The sequence below is a fragment of the Cariama cristata genome, unplaced genomic scaffold (genome assembly GCF_000690535.1).
Source record: "Cariama cristata isolate BGI_N322 unplaced genomic scaffold, ASM69053v1 scaffold13638, whole genome shotgun sequence".
Taxonomy (NCBI): Eukaryota; Metazoa; Chordata; class Aves; order Cariamiformes; family Cariamidae; genus Cariama; species Cariama cristata.
In genome coordinates this window covers 1-16173 of record NW_009630733.1, presented here as the reverse complement: position 1 = coordinate 16173, position 16173 = coordinate 1, and the positions used below count along the sequence as shown (strand labels likewise).

The 16173-nt window shown below is 41.1% G+C and overlaps 1 protein-coding gene across 1 annotated transcript; it reads right to left on the bottom strand.

Moving 5' to 3' along the window:
* Positions 1–11076: 11076 nt before the first annotated feature.
* Positions 11077–15959, bottom strand: LOC104165905 (glutathione S-transferase kappa 1-like; the record flags this gene model as incomplete). Its single annotated transcript, XM_009705677.1, has 4 exons — positions 11077–11126; positions 12429–12522; positions 13045–13161; positions 15924–15959. Coding segments are annotated over 4 exons (297 nt in total), but the record flags the coding sequence as incomplete, so codon positions are not given.
* Positions 15960–16173: the final 214 nt, after the last annotated feature.

Below are 16173 nucleotides of genomic sequence, written 5' to 3'. Positions count from 1 at the left end.
TGACATAGGTCAGGAAGTGCAGTGCAGAGAATGAGGATGGAGAAACCTGCTGAGGAAGGATGTTCAGAAGGAGATACTTTGTGGAAATCTAGGTCCCAGCTCACTTAAATTCATGTTATTGATTTGCTCTGCCAAGGGAGAAGCATGTTGGCCTTCATTTCCTCCAAAGCATATTTCCTAATCTCCTGAGGAAATATCTTTGGCCTATATTGGCCCTGTCTTTACTGTTCTCCCTATTGCATGCTGGCATGTAATATGCCTGGGACTTTAGGTTTCATTACTGCTTGTAGGTCAAGACTGGCCACATTTTGCAGTGTTTCTGAAGGAATAAATATATTTAGTATGTTAAAGGTGTCTTATCTTTCTTGCCTCAGCTTTTTTGGGTTTCTTAACATTTTTAAGCGCTTCATCTCTCTCTTATTGGCTGGTCTTTTGTGCAGACCGTGAGTATTTCACCATAAGTGTTAGGCTTACATGCACAGTGCACCTTCCACCATGTAAGCCTATCAGCCTCATGGACTGCTTTTTCTCCTAGAAGACTGCAAGCAGCGGATCCCAAATTCTGAGCTGGGAGAAGCTGATGTTAAGGGTCTTTCTTGACCGATATGAAACATGCATCAGGCTACCTCAGTGTCCATGATATTTGAGTGAGTGGCAGTCAAGTGATCCAATACAGTTTGCTTTGAATGTTCCCTTTGTAACGACCCCGTGGGAGCCTAAAGTCTAGTGGGCTTGACCTACAGGAGCCAGTCTGCTGGCAACTGGGCACATGCAAAATCACCAGGATGGGCATCCTGACCTAGGTGTGTTGCTATCTGTAAGCAGGAGCAGGGTTCTGACCTGTCTGTGCAAGAGCTTGGCACTTGATCCTAAATAGTTCGGCACTGAGACATCCTACAATAACGCAGATATCAATAATTTGTTTCTACCTCCCCATTGCTTCCTTAAACTTTCTTAGTTAACCATTCTCTAGTACTGGTTAATGTCTACATGCTTTCCTGACTCGACGACTCCTGTTACAACTATCCAGAAACACAGTGGTAACAGTTTATAAGCTCTATGACATGAAAAATGTGCTTTTATAGTCCCCGGTACTGTCTGGTATTTCACGTAAGACCAAACACGATAGGCTGGGAGTGGCTGTGGGAATGGGTGGGAATGGGTGGCCTAGGTGGATAATGCCTTCCCTTTTATACTCAGTTTAACCCCTCATCATGTTGTATTTAGGCTCCTAAAATCTCTGATCTCCAAAATGAAGGCATCTGTTGATTTTAATGAATGTCTGGAGGTAAACAGTGCTTAAATGTAGGTGGTTCAACTAGCTCTGCTTTAAGACGCTTAGGTCTGTGACTTAAAAATTCAGTTAGTCTTGCCCTTTCATACAGTTACCCAGAATGGAAACAAGAAGTGGCGTTTCTACTAAATGAAGTAGCAACTAGAAATTAAGGAATGCAAGCCGGTTCACCTGAATTCTGTTCCTAGGTGGAAAAACTAGCTGTGGTTGAATAATTTCTTCTGTTTCTGACTGCTGTATAATAAAGCTATGTCACAAAAAGTGCAAGCCTATGTGTAACAATAAGCATGATGATGTTGAATGCTTGCATTTCACAGAATGCTCAGGAGTCAGACTTCAGGATACTGTGTGATGCAGCCGTTCTCACGTTCTTCATCCAGCGTAAGCAGTTGTTGTAGTGGTTTGAGGGGAAATGAAACATCTGAGGAAGAGGAGAATGACAGGGTGGGTGTATGATCTCTAACAAACAGAGGCTACCCTCCCTGATTTTACCAAGTGCATTATTAAAACACATCTTCTTTGCCCTCTCCAGGAGCTGACGTGCTCTCTTGAGGGCCCTCCAAAGCAGGACTCAATGGTTCAGAGTATGTGGCTGGATGACAGTGACTGCACACCCAGTTCTTCCAGCTCACCAGGTAAAAAAGAAAGAAAAAGAAAAAAATCCTCTACTTATACTTCCAGAAGCATATGAGAGGTTGAACCACATCTTTTGTATGCTATACTTAAGATTTGAGAAGCATAGGCAGATAGGCTCAGAGAAATGGGGAGAGAAGCCAGCTTGCAAACTTTAATGGGGAGAGAATGGGAGGGGAAGCGTGTTTCAGCAGCATGAATAAATAGCGCTGTGCATGTCGCAGAAGGAGTTACAGCAGATTGCAAAGATTTAATGTGTTGATGTGTTTCTACAAAGAGCTGGTTGCTTTTCTGAATGCAGTGCCCATACCTCTTTATAAACTAGCTAGTTTGGATATGGGAATTACAGAAACAGTGCTTCCTGAACAAAGCAGTGTGCTCCTAAGAAGGTGGGTAATCGGGTAGCTAACCTGCACCGAGCTTTTTTGACTGCCAAGGCTGGGCTCTTAGTCTAGTACTTGATTAAAGTTGAAGTAGTTGATTAAAGTCAGCTTGCATCCATTCGCAGTGCAGAGGTAATTATTGTCATCAGAAGTTCTCTTTAGTCCCGTAGCAGGCAGAACTATTGCAGTATCTGTTGCTGAGGTTGTATCAGCTGCCCTGACCTCAGACCCTGTTTGCAGTTGTGTTTCACTTTGTCAAAATGAACTGGTTTGGATTGAAGCATTTCCTGTTGAGCATCGGCCTAAAGCTAAAATTATGGAAAATTTAAATCAGTTTCAGACTGTTTCTGAGAACAAGGCTGAAGGGACTGTGTAAGATTTTGGGAAAGGATGATGGAAAAGACTACGCTTTTGAGATTGGGAAGTCATTAGGAACTGTGGAAGGCAGAATTTACCATTTGTTGCTAAAAGATTCTGGAATAGGAGCGGGTTGAGACGGTAAGAGATCCCAGGGATTATGTGGATGGCAAGGGAGAGAGTTGGTTGGAAGGAACAGTGAAATCTTTATGGGAACTGTGTGAAAAGGGATTGTTGAAAAAGATTACAAAGTTCAGAAAGTGGAGCCAATTTACTTTGAAGACAGAGTTAGATCTCTCAATCTCTGCAGCAGCCCTGGCTGAGATACCAAGAGTGGCCATCAGACCCCTGCTTAAAATTGCCTGTATCTCAGCAACAGCAATGAAGATGTGATACTGTGAGATGTTCTGCAGAGACCTCTGTTCCGTGTGTTGTTCTGTAACATTTCTCCGCTTCTGCAGAACAACTCGCAGCATGAGTGCTTGTATACTTGGAGGCAGAAGAGAACCCAAGGGGCTGGTATTGAAACTCTGGAAGAACAGGATAAACAAGTGGAGTTATTGATTGTGCAGAGGAAGAAGAGCGCCATGCCGTATGCTGTAATTGGGAAGTGGGGTGCTATATACAGAGCCTGCCTGTCCTGAGGGAGAGACATAAAAGTGTTAAATGTGGTGATATGAAAAAGCAGCGTGTCAGGAACCTGCACAGCAGAAGACAGCTAATGAGCTGCTATTAAGAGGAAGAAGTTGGGAATGAGCTTCTGTAGATCCTTCTGTTGAAGGCTAGGAAGAAAGAGTTTGGTGTCATCAGCTCAGAGCAAGAGTGATAAATAAATACTCTAAGGCCAGGAGGACCGACACCATGAAGTTGTCTCTTTTTGATGGGATCTGGAAATGACACCGTAAAGGCAATAGCTGCTCTGTGCCTGATGGTGTGAGGGTTTTCACTGTGTCACCATGGCATTGTCCAGGCCACCATTTCCACAGGTCTGGGATTATCCTGAGCAGGCCACAGCTCCCCTCACAATGTTTGAGCTGTATTCACTCCTGTTGCCTTTGTGGCACTGCACTGAGACCAAGCAGGTGTGAAGGATGGTTCCCTGTCAAAAGTGAAGGAACAGCTTGTGTTTATTTGTGATGAGAAATACTAATGGGAGCAGAAAATTAGTGTAAATGCAAACTCGCTTGTTTTGCTTGAGTGTCAGAAATTGCCTATTGTCATCAAGTAAAAGATTTCATGTTCCTTTTGACCTTGTGGGTGACTGCAGTTGCCCTTGCACTCCGTTTCTCTGAGAGTACTGCCAGGCACAGACATAATGCAGTGCTGTTTTTAACAGTGCTGGTTTTAACAGTGCTGTTATGCCTCCCCTGCCACCGCCCATAGTTTAATCCAAGTGTGATCCTTCTACAAATCCGCTGATCACTCCCATCTACCTGTGTCACGTAAAGCCCACTGGAAGTGATCTACTATAAACTTTTATTATATTGGCTTGGGTTCTCTCTCCTTGTACCCCTCTACTCGTGCAACATTTTCCTTCCTGCATTCCTTTTCTTGCTAGAAAATCCTACTGGATCCTAGAGCTGTAGCTGAGCTGTGAAAGTTCAGATCCAGATCCAAGTGCTAGGTTGACAGTACAGGCCCAGCTCGCTCTGAGCTCCCAGCTTGCTCCCTTGGGGAAAAGCTGCTGACTCTGTATACTCTCCAGAAGAGTGCTATGTTATTCAGCCTAGCTGTTGCCCTTTTGTTACGAATATTGGAATTAGGAATGCTTTCCAGTGGCCTCTGCCACTCTTCCCAGATAGTTTCCCTATTTGCTGACTCCTTATTGTCCCCCAGATATATACATCATTAATATACATCACTGAGAATAATCGTTACAGAGAATGCGATGTAAAGTTCAAGATAATTTTTAGGTTTTATACACTGTTGTCGATGGCAGTGACCTGATACTGCAAAACTTTCACTGTGGTTTCTCTGTACATTGGCATGGTAGGACACCTGCACCCTGCAGTAGTGGTGATTTTTGCTGTACCATATCTACTCTTAGTATCTTCAGTGCAGAGATTTAAAAAAAAAAAAGTAAGTATAAAAAGTACACCAACAAACATGCAGGTTTGTGTATGGACTTGTGATTTATGCCAGGAGAGCCATAGTTAAAAGGGATAAACATAGTGGATACTTTTCTGACTAGTTGAAATCAATGTACCTAATGAGGAGATGTAGTCTTGAGTGCCGCTGCTGACTGCAGGGAGAAAGTTTGGTGATGTCACCATCCACACCATTTAGAATGTGTTTGTGGTAACAGATGAAGGGGCAGAGAGGAAGGAAATAAAAGGTTACGTGTCCATGTGAGGTACATGAGGCAGCAGAGCTGAGCCTGCATTTTCTAAGCACAAATTGAAATCTTGTCCTTAGGAATTTCAAAGTTTGTGAAATTTTATTTTCCAGAAATTCTGACAGTTCTTGAGCTAAAAGAAGATAGGATTAAGAGCAATTTGTTGCACTAAAACATTTAGGAAAAAAAACCAGGGACGATATATTTGTTTTGATTTTTGCAAATACTAAAAAGTTTTCGATTTCTGTACTACAGCCAGTCGTGATAAAAGACTAATTACTAAAACATCAGGTTTGGCAATACATGTTATAATATTCCTAGACAAAATTACATTTAAACGAACATTGATAATTTTGGTTAACCTATGCAACAGGGAAGAACTGTCATTATCCATAAAGCATAATAAACTGAAGAAATGCCAGAGTCTGAAAGCAAAGAAAACACCTTGGGACACAGAGAATCATCCGGGTGTTTTAGTTTCAGCCTTTAGTGAGCTATACAATAACTATACAGCCACAGTTAATGTACTGTGTAAAATCAGACTGAGCTGATTTTTATGAAGAAACCTAAGACATTTTGGATGCCCACTGTAAGTCTGGATCTTACGCTGAATGATTTAGAATTCCTAACCCATGTATACATTCTTGGGTTCTCCAATTTGCCATTCAGATTGAGAGAGCAAAGTTACAGAAAAGAAAAAAAAAACAAAACAGCAGCAGTCTGTGGTCATGTTACCACAGCTAGATAAAGACAGAGAGAACTGCCGTTGCCAAAATGGCTGTTTTCCGAGTTGGCTTTAAAGCACCAACATGTCTCATATGCCAGTGCATATCACATGAGGCAGAGGTGACTTCCCCCCTCAAGGCCAGGATATAAATTCAACTATAACCCTCTTTAACACTTTCTTTAAGACACTTCTGGGTTAGTTAATATGCATAGTTGTTCTAGATGTGTTTTTATTCAGTTATTCGGTCTATTAGTCACTACCTACAAACATATATCGTAATTAAATTTCAAAGTACTGGAGCTGGGATATATACAAAATGGAGAAAACCCTGGTATTGCAAATTTATGTTGTTTCAAGGCACAGTTTAGCAACAAATGACAGTGATTTCCCAGTTCTGTTTATAAACCTCAGAGTTTTAAATTACATTGTGAAACTGGGGCAGGGGATAGTCTACCTTTGAAAAACTGCTGAAACACAGTTGCATCTCATCTGTTCCCTAGAAAATATTGGTATAGTTCAAAAAGAAAAAAAATGTTCCTGTGAAGAACATCTTGGCTTATCATCTTATTACCAGAATCCCTCTTTAACTGAATTTTACAGCCGCCTTAGCTTTCCTGATTCAATGGTGGATAGGTATGCCATCGAAGTCATTCGTCTGCTCCTTCTGCCCCCTTAGCACATTCCACACGGACACCAACTTTTTAATTCAAACTCTTTGCACTTTCCTCTGATTTAAAGAAAAGAGTTATAATACAGATTTACTGTTGCAATACAGCTATGCATAAATTCCCAGAAACTACGCTATTAATGAAATCATTATATTTAATAATTCTAAACCGTCCTTAGTGCGTATATAAGAATAAATTAGAATGGTGTAAGAAAGAAGGCTGTTAGCGTTAAAGACATCATACTCATTTCTTGTGAAACAGGTACGGTGAATGTAGGATGATTACAGAAAGCAAAAGAATGTTTTAAGTTTGTGCGTTTTGCAAAGTGTTTCATCCCTGTTTTTGCCATGGTGTTCATATGCGATGATAGGAAAATTCCTTAAACCCTGAGGTTGGATATGGGAATCTTAAGGGAGGGGGCAGAGGGAGGAGAAGAAAGAGAAACATTGTGAGAGCGTAAGATTAGATTCTGCTTCACAAAGTGTATTCTTAAGGATAAGGCATTCAGGTTGCACCGATGTATTCAGTAATGGCATTTTTCAGCTTGACTGCATGATGCTGTCACCTACGGGAACCTGCTGTATTATTTTAAACTATTTTTTGTGTATAACAGTACACAGATACAGAAATTGAAAATGGGACTGATGGAAACATTTGGGGAAAATTGGAGAATGCCTTCGTTACTTGTTAGATAGCTATAGACATAGATTCTTTGGGCAAGAAGCTATAATCAGAACAGCTGTGGCATTGAAACACAGTCTGGAACCAGTGGCCAATGATTTTTTTGGAATGAAATGAAATGAAAGCCAAGTAGTCACTTTCCTTGTGTTTCAAGCTGGAATGAGCAGTAGGTCAAGGTAACATAAGTCAAGTTGGGTGTAGATACATTCCTTTCACTCTTAACCTGTGGAAGAGCCACAGATGTGTGAAAAGTTTGGGGTAAAACCAGCTATGTGTGCAGCTCCTGGGATACCCTCTTGATTATTTCTTTATTGTTCTGTGCTTGGTTCCCTTCTAGGAAGCAGGTTGCTTCCTTCCAGCAGTGTTGCTGGCTCCACTGGAAAAGGAAAAGGCAGCAAAGCAGATGCTCAGCACCATAATCCAGTAAGTGCTTTAATAAAATGTTTCCTTCTCACTTGCACAGAGATAAGGATGGGAAAACAGAGAGAGAGACTTAATTTAGGAGGCTTTGCTTGCTGAGGGTTGAAAGGACGATAAGAAGGTGCTTGCAGGGGAAGGTTAAAGAACTGCCTTGTTCTGCAGGCCTCCATTTTGTGCTGCGTGTGAAGTCACCGCTGGAGGACTGCCTCGTGCGCGCTGGGTGAGGAGCACAGGTAATGGACATGGAGAAGCACCGTAGGCCCCTGGTTCAGGCTGGGGCAGGCCCCTGGGCCATCCCTCGCCTCACTGAAAGAGTGCAGCAAGTGCTGTACAGCTTCACAGTAAACAGAGTTAATCCTATGCCGTCTTCTCCAAATGATCTTCCATGGCCAGCTGACTCTGGCCTGTTTAATCTACCTAAGCTCTGCCTTTCTTGGTTGCCTGCTCCCTCTCAGGGAACAGCGTTTCCCTTGAGACAGCTCTCTGCACTAATCTCTGCTCAGTTTTATTCTTTTCTTTCATTGTTGGGTTTCCTTTGCTCGAATGCAACCTAGCTTTCTCTGCAGCTACCTTCTACTTCCTATGGTTTCATTATTTTGCTGAATCACTTCCTTTTGCTCATTTTTTGACTTTGTGCCTATCTCTACACTTGCTTGTTTGCTTTCAGCCTAGCATTGCTGGGACCTACTTCTCCATGTCAGTTTTCCAGCTTTTCCAGTGGGAAAGTGGGACTGGATCTCCTGGTGAGGTCTGTAATAGAGCAAAGGAGAACACAACTCCCAAGTTAGTTCCCTAGAGTTCATAGTCCAGTTTTGCCTGCGTTGCTGAGTCTCTCTTTTGGCTGAAAGTCCCTTTCCTCACCCAGTGTCTTCTCTGGCTTGACAGTTAAACAGCATGCTACCTTGAACGTGATGTGGATGTGAGGCTCTCAGGAACTAGTTTGGTATATAGCTAAGCAGAAGAGGTATCATTTTTATGGAAGAAAGTTCTTCCAGCTATTCGTAAATAGCTGGCAGTTCTTATTACTGCTTAGCGTCGACCCCCTGTGCCTGGTAAAAAAAGACAGAACAGTTTAGATCCTCAGTGTTTTTCAACGCTCAGCTTTTAGCTGCCCTGCCACCCTGTGGCATTCAGAGCAGAGAAACAGTTCAGCTCCATGCCATAGTGGTCATTGGGGTTGCAGCAGACTGTTTAGTCAGCAGATCAGAAGCCAGGCAAAGAAGTTGGTAGTCAGCACTGTGACTACTTAAATGCATGCTATGTCAAAGGTTAAGTACTGAGACTGAGCCAGGGTTTACGGGGGTAATGACCAGAGTGGCTGCCGAGAGTTTGCGGTCATCATCAGGTGTCTAACACAAGAGTAAGGTTGCCTAAACAAAAGGCAGAACTTCCTCAAAGCTCTGCTCTCAAACAGGCACATTTTGCTCGAAGTAGATACTCAGAATTGCAACAATACGCATACTCACGGATAGAAATGCAAAGGCTGTAACCACTTACTAGTGGTTATCACAGGCAATAAGCAATGCAAAGCAAATCCTGACTTTGGATTTTCCTTATCTCAGTAGTGTTTAAGGACTAAGTGGTTATCACAGGCAATAAGCAATGCAAGGCAAATCCTGACTTTGGATTTTCCTTCTCTCAGTAGTGTTTAAGGACTGTTTTAGTACCTAAGGCTTTGGGCATTTCATTTCCGCTGATTTCAAGTAAGTCTAAGGGCCTTTAAGATCATTTTGGGAAATATATGGCAGTCTATAAGATCCATCTCATTTGGTCCATCTGCCAAATCAACAACATTCTGTCACAAAGGCTGTTTGTTGTTTTTTTTCAGTCAAGATGGTTCAAAGGCAAAGTTTTAGGCGACCCTGGCTTTCACCACAAGATTTTTCCAAGATATTCCTTGCGTTCTCCCTGCTGGAGTCCATTATCTCCACAAAAGTGCATTTCCCCATTTCTGACACAGCACTGCCTGTGGCAGTGGCCTCAGGTCACTGGGGTGATCTGGCTTCAAGTGATATTTCAATCAGCCCATTTTTATCACAACTTCAGAATCAGTTTGATAGCAGAGATTGGAGACTAGCAAATTTCGGAGGAGGTTGAAATGATAAAAAATTTCTTTAACATGGCTTCAGGGGACTCAAAGAAACCTACATATCCATGTACATGATCACTTCCTTGTCATTCTAACTCCCAAATGAATGTAGCCTCTTAGATCTCACAAAGATTTCCTTAAATTCCAGGCTGGATTTGCCCAAAGACTAATGGGTGCACTGGTGGAAAGGAAGGAGTTCTCAAATTATAGGATATTTCCTGAAGAGGTGTAATAAAGAAAAATTGTGGATCGGGGAACAAACGATACTCCCACAACACTTACAGCTGTAAGAACATAAAGGATACAGGTTTTTTTGGATGCTTTTTTCCAGGATTTGCTTTTCAAGGGGACAAGCATGAATGTGCTCTACCGTAAAGTTCAGAGAGAGACAAAAACTAGAATTCTAGCTGCTGCTAGTTCTTCTGCTTCCTTCAGTGATGCATCAGAGACAACCAGGACTCATTGAGAAATCAAGCCTCATACAAATCAAATTAATTCAAGTGTTTTGTTCCAATTTGGCCAATACAGGGCCAGGTTCAAACTATTTCAGCGTGAAATGTCTTAATTTTATTGTTTGCCTATCTTTCCCTCTGCAGACTGTATGATGGGAAGTCCCTCATAGCCATATTATATCACCTCTGGATAGGCAGCAATTAGGCCATCCTTGAGGAAGCAAGACCCAGTCTGGTTCACTTACCAACTAAACTTACGTGGTATTCGCTGCTGTCCTCCAAAGACATTCCTCTAAAACTGCAATTAATTAAAAACCCCTGCAAGACCTGGGGTTGGTGCCTGAGAATGCACGTGTGTGGTGGTCTCCTCAAATGTCAGTCACTGCAGAGCAAGCTGTCTAAAATACTGTCCAGGCAGGGGACAGCTCCTCTTCAAATACTTGATTGGTTCCCTAGATTTTTCTTTGGGCTTGAATTGTCCCTCTCTCTCCCACTCTTCTCTCTCGTGTCTGCTCCAATTGCCACGCTGCAGTGTAAAAGGAAGCATGAATACCTTGTCCTGTGCTTCTAGTGTCTATGTGGTTCCTTGGACTTAAAATAAAAGGAGAATGTGGCCAGCTTCTCTTAGGCTGTATGTGTGTGTATTTCTAAAGGACAAGCAGGAAGATATGAGAAATCCAGAGATTGTAGTCCTGTATAATGTAATTCTCATGCTTTTGGGGCAAGGAAAAGAGAGTTCATCAGGAAAGAAGAATGTTTCATCTGCAAGAAGTTAAATATTTAATGTTTAATCTTTAATGTTAATCATTAATCTGTTGAAAGAAAAGCAGCACATTTGTATTGGTAAAGACCTCACCGGACTGGTAATAGTGGCAATCCTTGAACTTCTTCATCATTTAGAGATGAGACTGAGCTGTGAAGTTAGCTGTTAAGGATGAGAAAGCCATTTCTCCATAAAATTGCATGCATGCAGATAATCACTGAAGATTGACCATGTACATATATATTTTCATTCTTATATACTTCCCCAGGACTTTTCATATCTTGGAGCTTGGAACTGATGGAACTGGTCCCAGCCATTTTTCACCTGCAAGACAAACCGGCACAAAAGTTGAAATTTAATAAAAAGAAGTGATTAGCCAGTTGCATTTCCGCAGTAGGATGACTGTTCCTACTCCTCTTTTGAAGGATAACTACTGACAATGGAATACAGATTTATATCTTGTTTGGCATGCTTCAGCCAGCTCCATAAATCCTTCACTGTCTAGTCACAACTGAAGCTGTACAGAAGAATTATTTTCCTCTGTCATAGGTGAGAAATTCTGCAGGTCTGGGGTGTTCCACGTGAGGGTGAAGCCAATTCTTTTTAGGACTCCTTTTTTGAGGGGCTGGGGGTAAGGAGGAGAAAAAAAAGGTAGAAGGCTGGGGAGTCAGAGAAACAAGAGGAAAATCTGTTGAAGTCCTTGGAGCTGAGACTAGAAACCAGGTCACAACATTCCAATTAGGATTACTGACTATCGTAGCGGCTGTTGGATATTCATCTTCCTCACCCTCATTTTCATCAAGAATATTTTTATAGAATCAGAAACCCATCCAGAAACCTCAAAAATGCCCTTCTGTTTAAACCTATGGCTAATTTTAATTTACAACAATTTTTTCTGCTGAAATTTTTCAACAGATGCATCAGAGCTAATTATGTGCATTATTGTTTCTAGTGACAAAGTCTCTCAAGTGCCAAATCTTGAGACCAATAGTCAAATGCCCTCTAACTCATGTAAAAGCAGGTGACTGAGTTTTATTACGTATCACAACCTAGTCCAATTCTCTCAAAAAATTTAAACTTTGTATTCTGTTAATAGAAAAATGAAAAGGAGGATGGTCAATATATAAATATCTGTTAAAAAGCTGTCTAGTTAGATAATTACAAGTAATGGATTGGGGACCTGTGATAATGTGCTTTTTATTAAGAAGGAACAGATACGAAATGAAAATGTTAAAACTACAAAAAAAAAAAAGCAGCAGTATCAGGCATAGTCTTAATCTTAGCCAAGACCTAATGCCTAGTACCAAAAGGTTAAATATGAACATTCTGAAAACTAAAGAGTTTCAGTAGTAATTTGGAGAATGGCACGTGGAGCATAAAGCCTTGAAACATACCGAGAGAAGATGGAGAATTCAAGTTACTTCTTGTTTGGTCAAGGATTACATCTTTGGTCACTCTAACTGTACTGAGATACATTCCAGTCAGTGGTTTCATCCCGCGAGAAGGATACCCAACCTTCTTTAATATTTGAAAGACCTTAAGAGAGTTTTATTCAGCTGTATTACTTATTTCATTAAAAGAGGGTGAAAGCATGAAACCAGAAGTGACGTTATTAAGTACACTCACCTATAACGCTGCCTAGCAGCTCTAAACGATCAGAGCCAAAAAAGAGATGAGGTTCTCCATTAACATGTGCCACAACAGCAGGCATCCCAAATGCCTATTAACACCATGGAGATCAAACAGAGAATGTTAATAATAAGAAATTTTTGCAGATGCATCATCAATCTTCAGGAATAAAAAGCAGTAACTTTGACTTTTTTTCCTCCCCTTCTTTTCACCTTCTTCATTCTTAAAGATGAGTCTAATGGAGCCATCGGAAAGTAGGAGACTCTCCAAAGCCTGGGTGCCCCTTTTGAAGGAGCAAAAAAAGCGATCTGATAAATCTACAGTTTTATGTCAAGTAGTGATAAATGGTATCTCTCAGTACTGGTCCTGTAGCTTCCTCATCCTTGCTGTCCAGCTGGAATGAGCTGAATGGGTCAGCCTTGGTTTCCCAGATGGCAATGAGATAAACTACCAACAGGTTAGCTTTCACATGTTCAAAAAGCAAAGCCCATCTAAGAGAGATGGTCTATATAGTGCTTTCTAATCATCACCTTCATTGTTCCTTGCTTCCCAGTGCTCTAAATAGGGAAGGAATGCATAGCTGTGATGCCAAATGGCATTGGAAACATCTCACCCCGTATTTTATTGCTTCCTCTGTTGTCTCTTTCAGTCGGTTCTTCACTGCAGGGGACGAAATGGTTTCAAGCAGCTTCTGGGCGAGCTCTGATGACAGCCCAGCCTGTCTGGCAACCTGAGAAAAGATGATACAATTAAGAGTACTCTAATACTAAATATTCTAACTCCTACTATGGTCTAACCAATCTCCAGTATTACCACTTAAGGTCTATTACCAAAAAATTACAAAATACCATTGAAGCACTTCTTGCACAACTGTCTTGCTGTATTCCCAACCCATTTATCAACTCTCAGATACAAAATAGAAGGGATCTTTTAAACTTTAAAGCCCCAAATCTGCACTTGTTTTCAGGAGTTCCTAAACACAAAAAAACCCCCAAAACCAAAAAGATAAATATTCAGTTTAACCTCTGATCCAATGACTTATCTGACAACTAACAAAAAAAATATTGTTCTGAAAAAGACAATCTTAGTGTACAAGCCTGCCAAGACAAAACCAGGTTGTACGACCAATGTGACCAGGTAAGATCTGTAAGTGATACTGCATGAAAGAGACCATAATTCACAAGAGGTTAAACAGTTGCTAGTGTTACTGCTCTATCTTTCTAGCCTCCTCTGTGCTTCTGCCACACAGGAATGAGATAAAGTGGCCAAAGGTAAAGGTCCAATGTTTATCGGGTAATGTCAAAGTTACAAGTACCTATTTTAACAAAGTATTTCACAAAAATGTTAACTTCCATGCCAACTGCCTGAATGACATGCCTTTTTTTTTTTCCTTAAAAAAAAAAAGAAAAAATGCTTACAGTATTGCACACAGACCAGTAATTCTGAGCATGCAGGTGTTAATGATTTTTCCTTTCTTTCTCTCAATCACTTTTACATTTAGCATCCGCATCTTCTTGTACCTTCTCCTACTTTTGCACATCAGGGAGATTAGGAGCTCTTTTTGACTCTGCTTGAACAGGAGATAAGCGTAGCACTGGAGTAGGACAAAATGCTGTGTATGCTTGGTAGCCACAGTGTTTACACTGCAGTATTTACACAGAGACGTAGTATCTGGTTCTCACCATTTTAGGGCAGAAGGGGTATTTAAGTGGACTGGGGCAAGACTGAAAGACTATACGTTGCTTCTATAGTAATTTATGTGAAGTTACTGCTAACTAAAAGAAGTAAAAAAATACTAAGGAACTGTATCGAGTAAACAACATTCCTTTTTTCTAATTGAAGAGTAAAATAAATTTACCTATAGACTCAGATGAAAGGGTTGGGACCCCTCACCCCTTTGGATGGCGTATTTCCAGAAGAGCGGAAAGTGTAGTACTTGCTGCAGGGGTGATCAAAGACAGACACATGCAAACAAGGAGATGCCTACCTCTCTGCCTTGCTGAACACAGGAAGACGCCAAACAGTGACTAAATTACAGAGATCTTTTTGAGTATGAAGTCTGTTTCTCTGAAGTTCTGCATGTCCTTGCTTTGTCTAAACAATGATGCGTTCAGAGACTATGTGAGGCCTTTCTGTATATATTTATGTACTGGGTCTGGCTGGGATGGAGTTCATTTTCTTCATAGCAGCTCCTATGGTTCTGTGTCTGAGATCTGTGATCAAAACAATGCTCGTAACATGCTGATGTTTTAGCTATTGTTGAACGGTGTTTGCACACTGTCAAGGCCTTCCTGTTTCTCACTCTCCCCCCTACCCCCAGTGAAGAGACTGGGGGTACACAGATGTTGGGAGAGGACACAACAAGAGGTATTCCACACCATGTAACATCATGCTCAGCAAGAAGAAGTGAGGAGGGGGGTTAGGGAGGTTAGCCGCGTTTTGCTTGCGAACTGCCTGGGCATCAGTCTACCCATGGGAGGTGGTGAGTGATTGCCTTTGCATCACTTGTTTTGTTTTCTTTCTCTCTTCTTCGACTTCTCCTTTGCTTATTAAGCAATTTTATCTTGACCCACAAGTTTTCTTGCTTTTATTCTTTTCTTCTTCCCCTGTCCCACTGGGCATTGGGGGGAAGTAAGCACCACACAGGCACTTGCTCAGCTCCCTACCAGCCTTAATGTGCCACAGTTTAATTATATCCTTCAAATCTTGTCTCTTGAAAAGGCAAAATGCAAACGTTTCCTGAAATTCTGGTAAAAAAGGTACACTAAGATGAAGCTGAAGTGCAAGGAGTAGACTCTGGGGAAACAGCAAGACTGCAAATTGCAGGTTTCAAATAGGGACATTGGATAGGAGAGACTAGTCACGGACAATTCCTCTCTTTTCTTCCTGTTCCAAGAACTTAAAAAATAAAATAATGTAGAAATGAAAGCCCTCAAAGAAGATCTCATGGTATACTAACTTGCATGCAATAAATAAAATCTAAACAGCAAAAGAAAATACAGCAAAAGAGAACAATTTCTAAGCACATAAAAGGGCAATACAGCACTGAACCGAATAGTAATGCCTGGCTCCATCACTCCAAGGAAAGTCAACTTCCCCAAAGTGTTGCATTTCACCTGAAGATTTCATATAGCAGAAAAACCTCAATGCATTCTGGACACACTGTTCATACTTGGACTACTGTTAATAAAACAGTATTAACAGATAATTCATTGTCCATCCTGGGTGTCTTGCCACATGAATTAACAGAAAAAGGAGATTCTGGTTCTGAGTGTCATTCAAAGCATGTCCTGCCCCCCCCACCACACCCATTAAAAAAATCATTCCAAACAGAGCTGCTAGGGAAATTAAATCCACTTTTTTCTAGCTGAAATTTTTCTAAACTCCAAGTGATCATTTCACTACACTGTCTTCACGTCTATTACTGATCCAAGCCATCAATAAGAATCTGTATCAGAAACGCAGAAGCACCAACAAAAAGGAGACACTTACAGCCAACATATTCTCCGGCTTACTGATATCTTCATGCTGGTAAAAGAATAGAAGTAGTAATTCAGTACTTAAGAACAAAAGCTCAGCTCTGGACTTGAAAGCAAGTTTTCTAAGAAAATAGAAATAAAACCAATACTAGTTGCTGGAGAAATGTCCTCAGAAGAAGTTTTAAGTCACCTAACCTAGTGTATTAAGTATACATCCAGTGTATTATAGTATAAATCCAGTATATTATTAATATTAATATTGA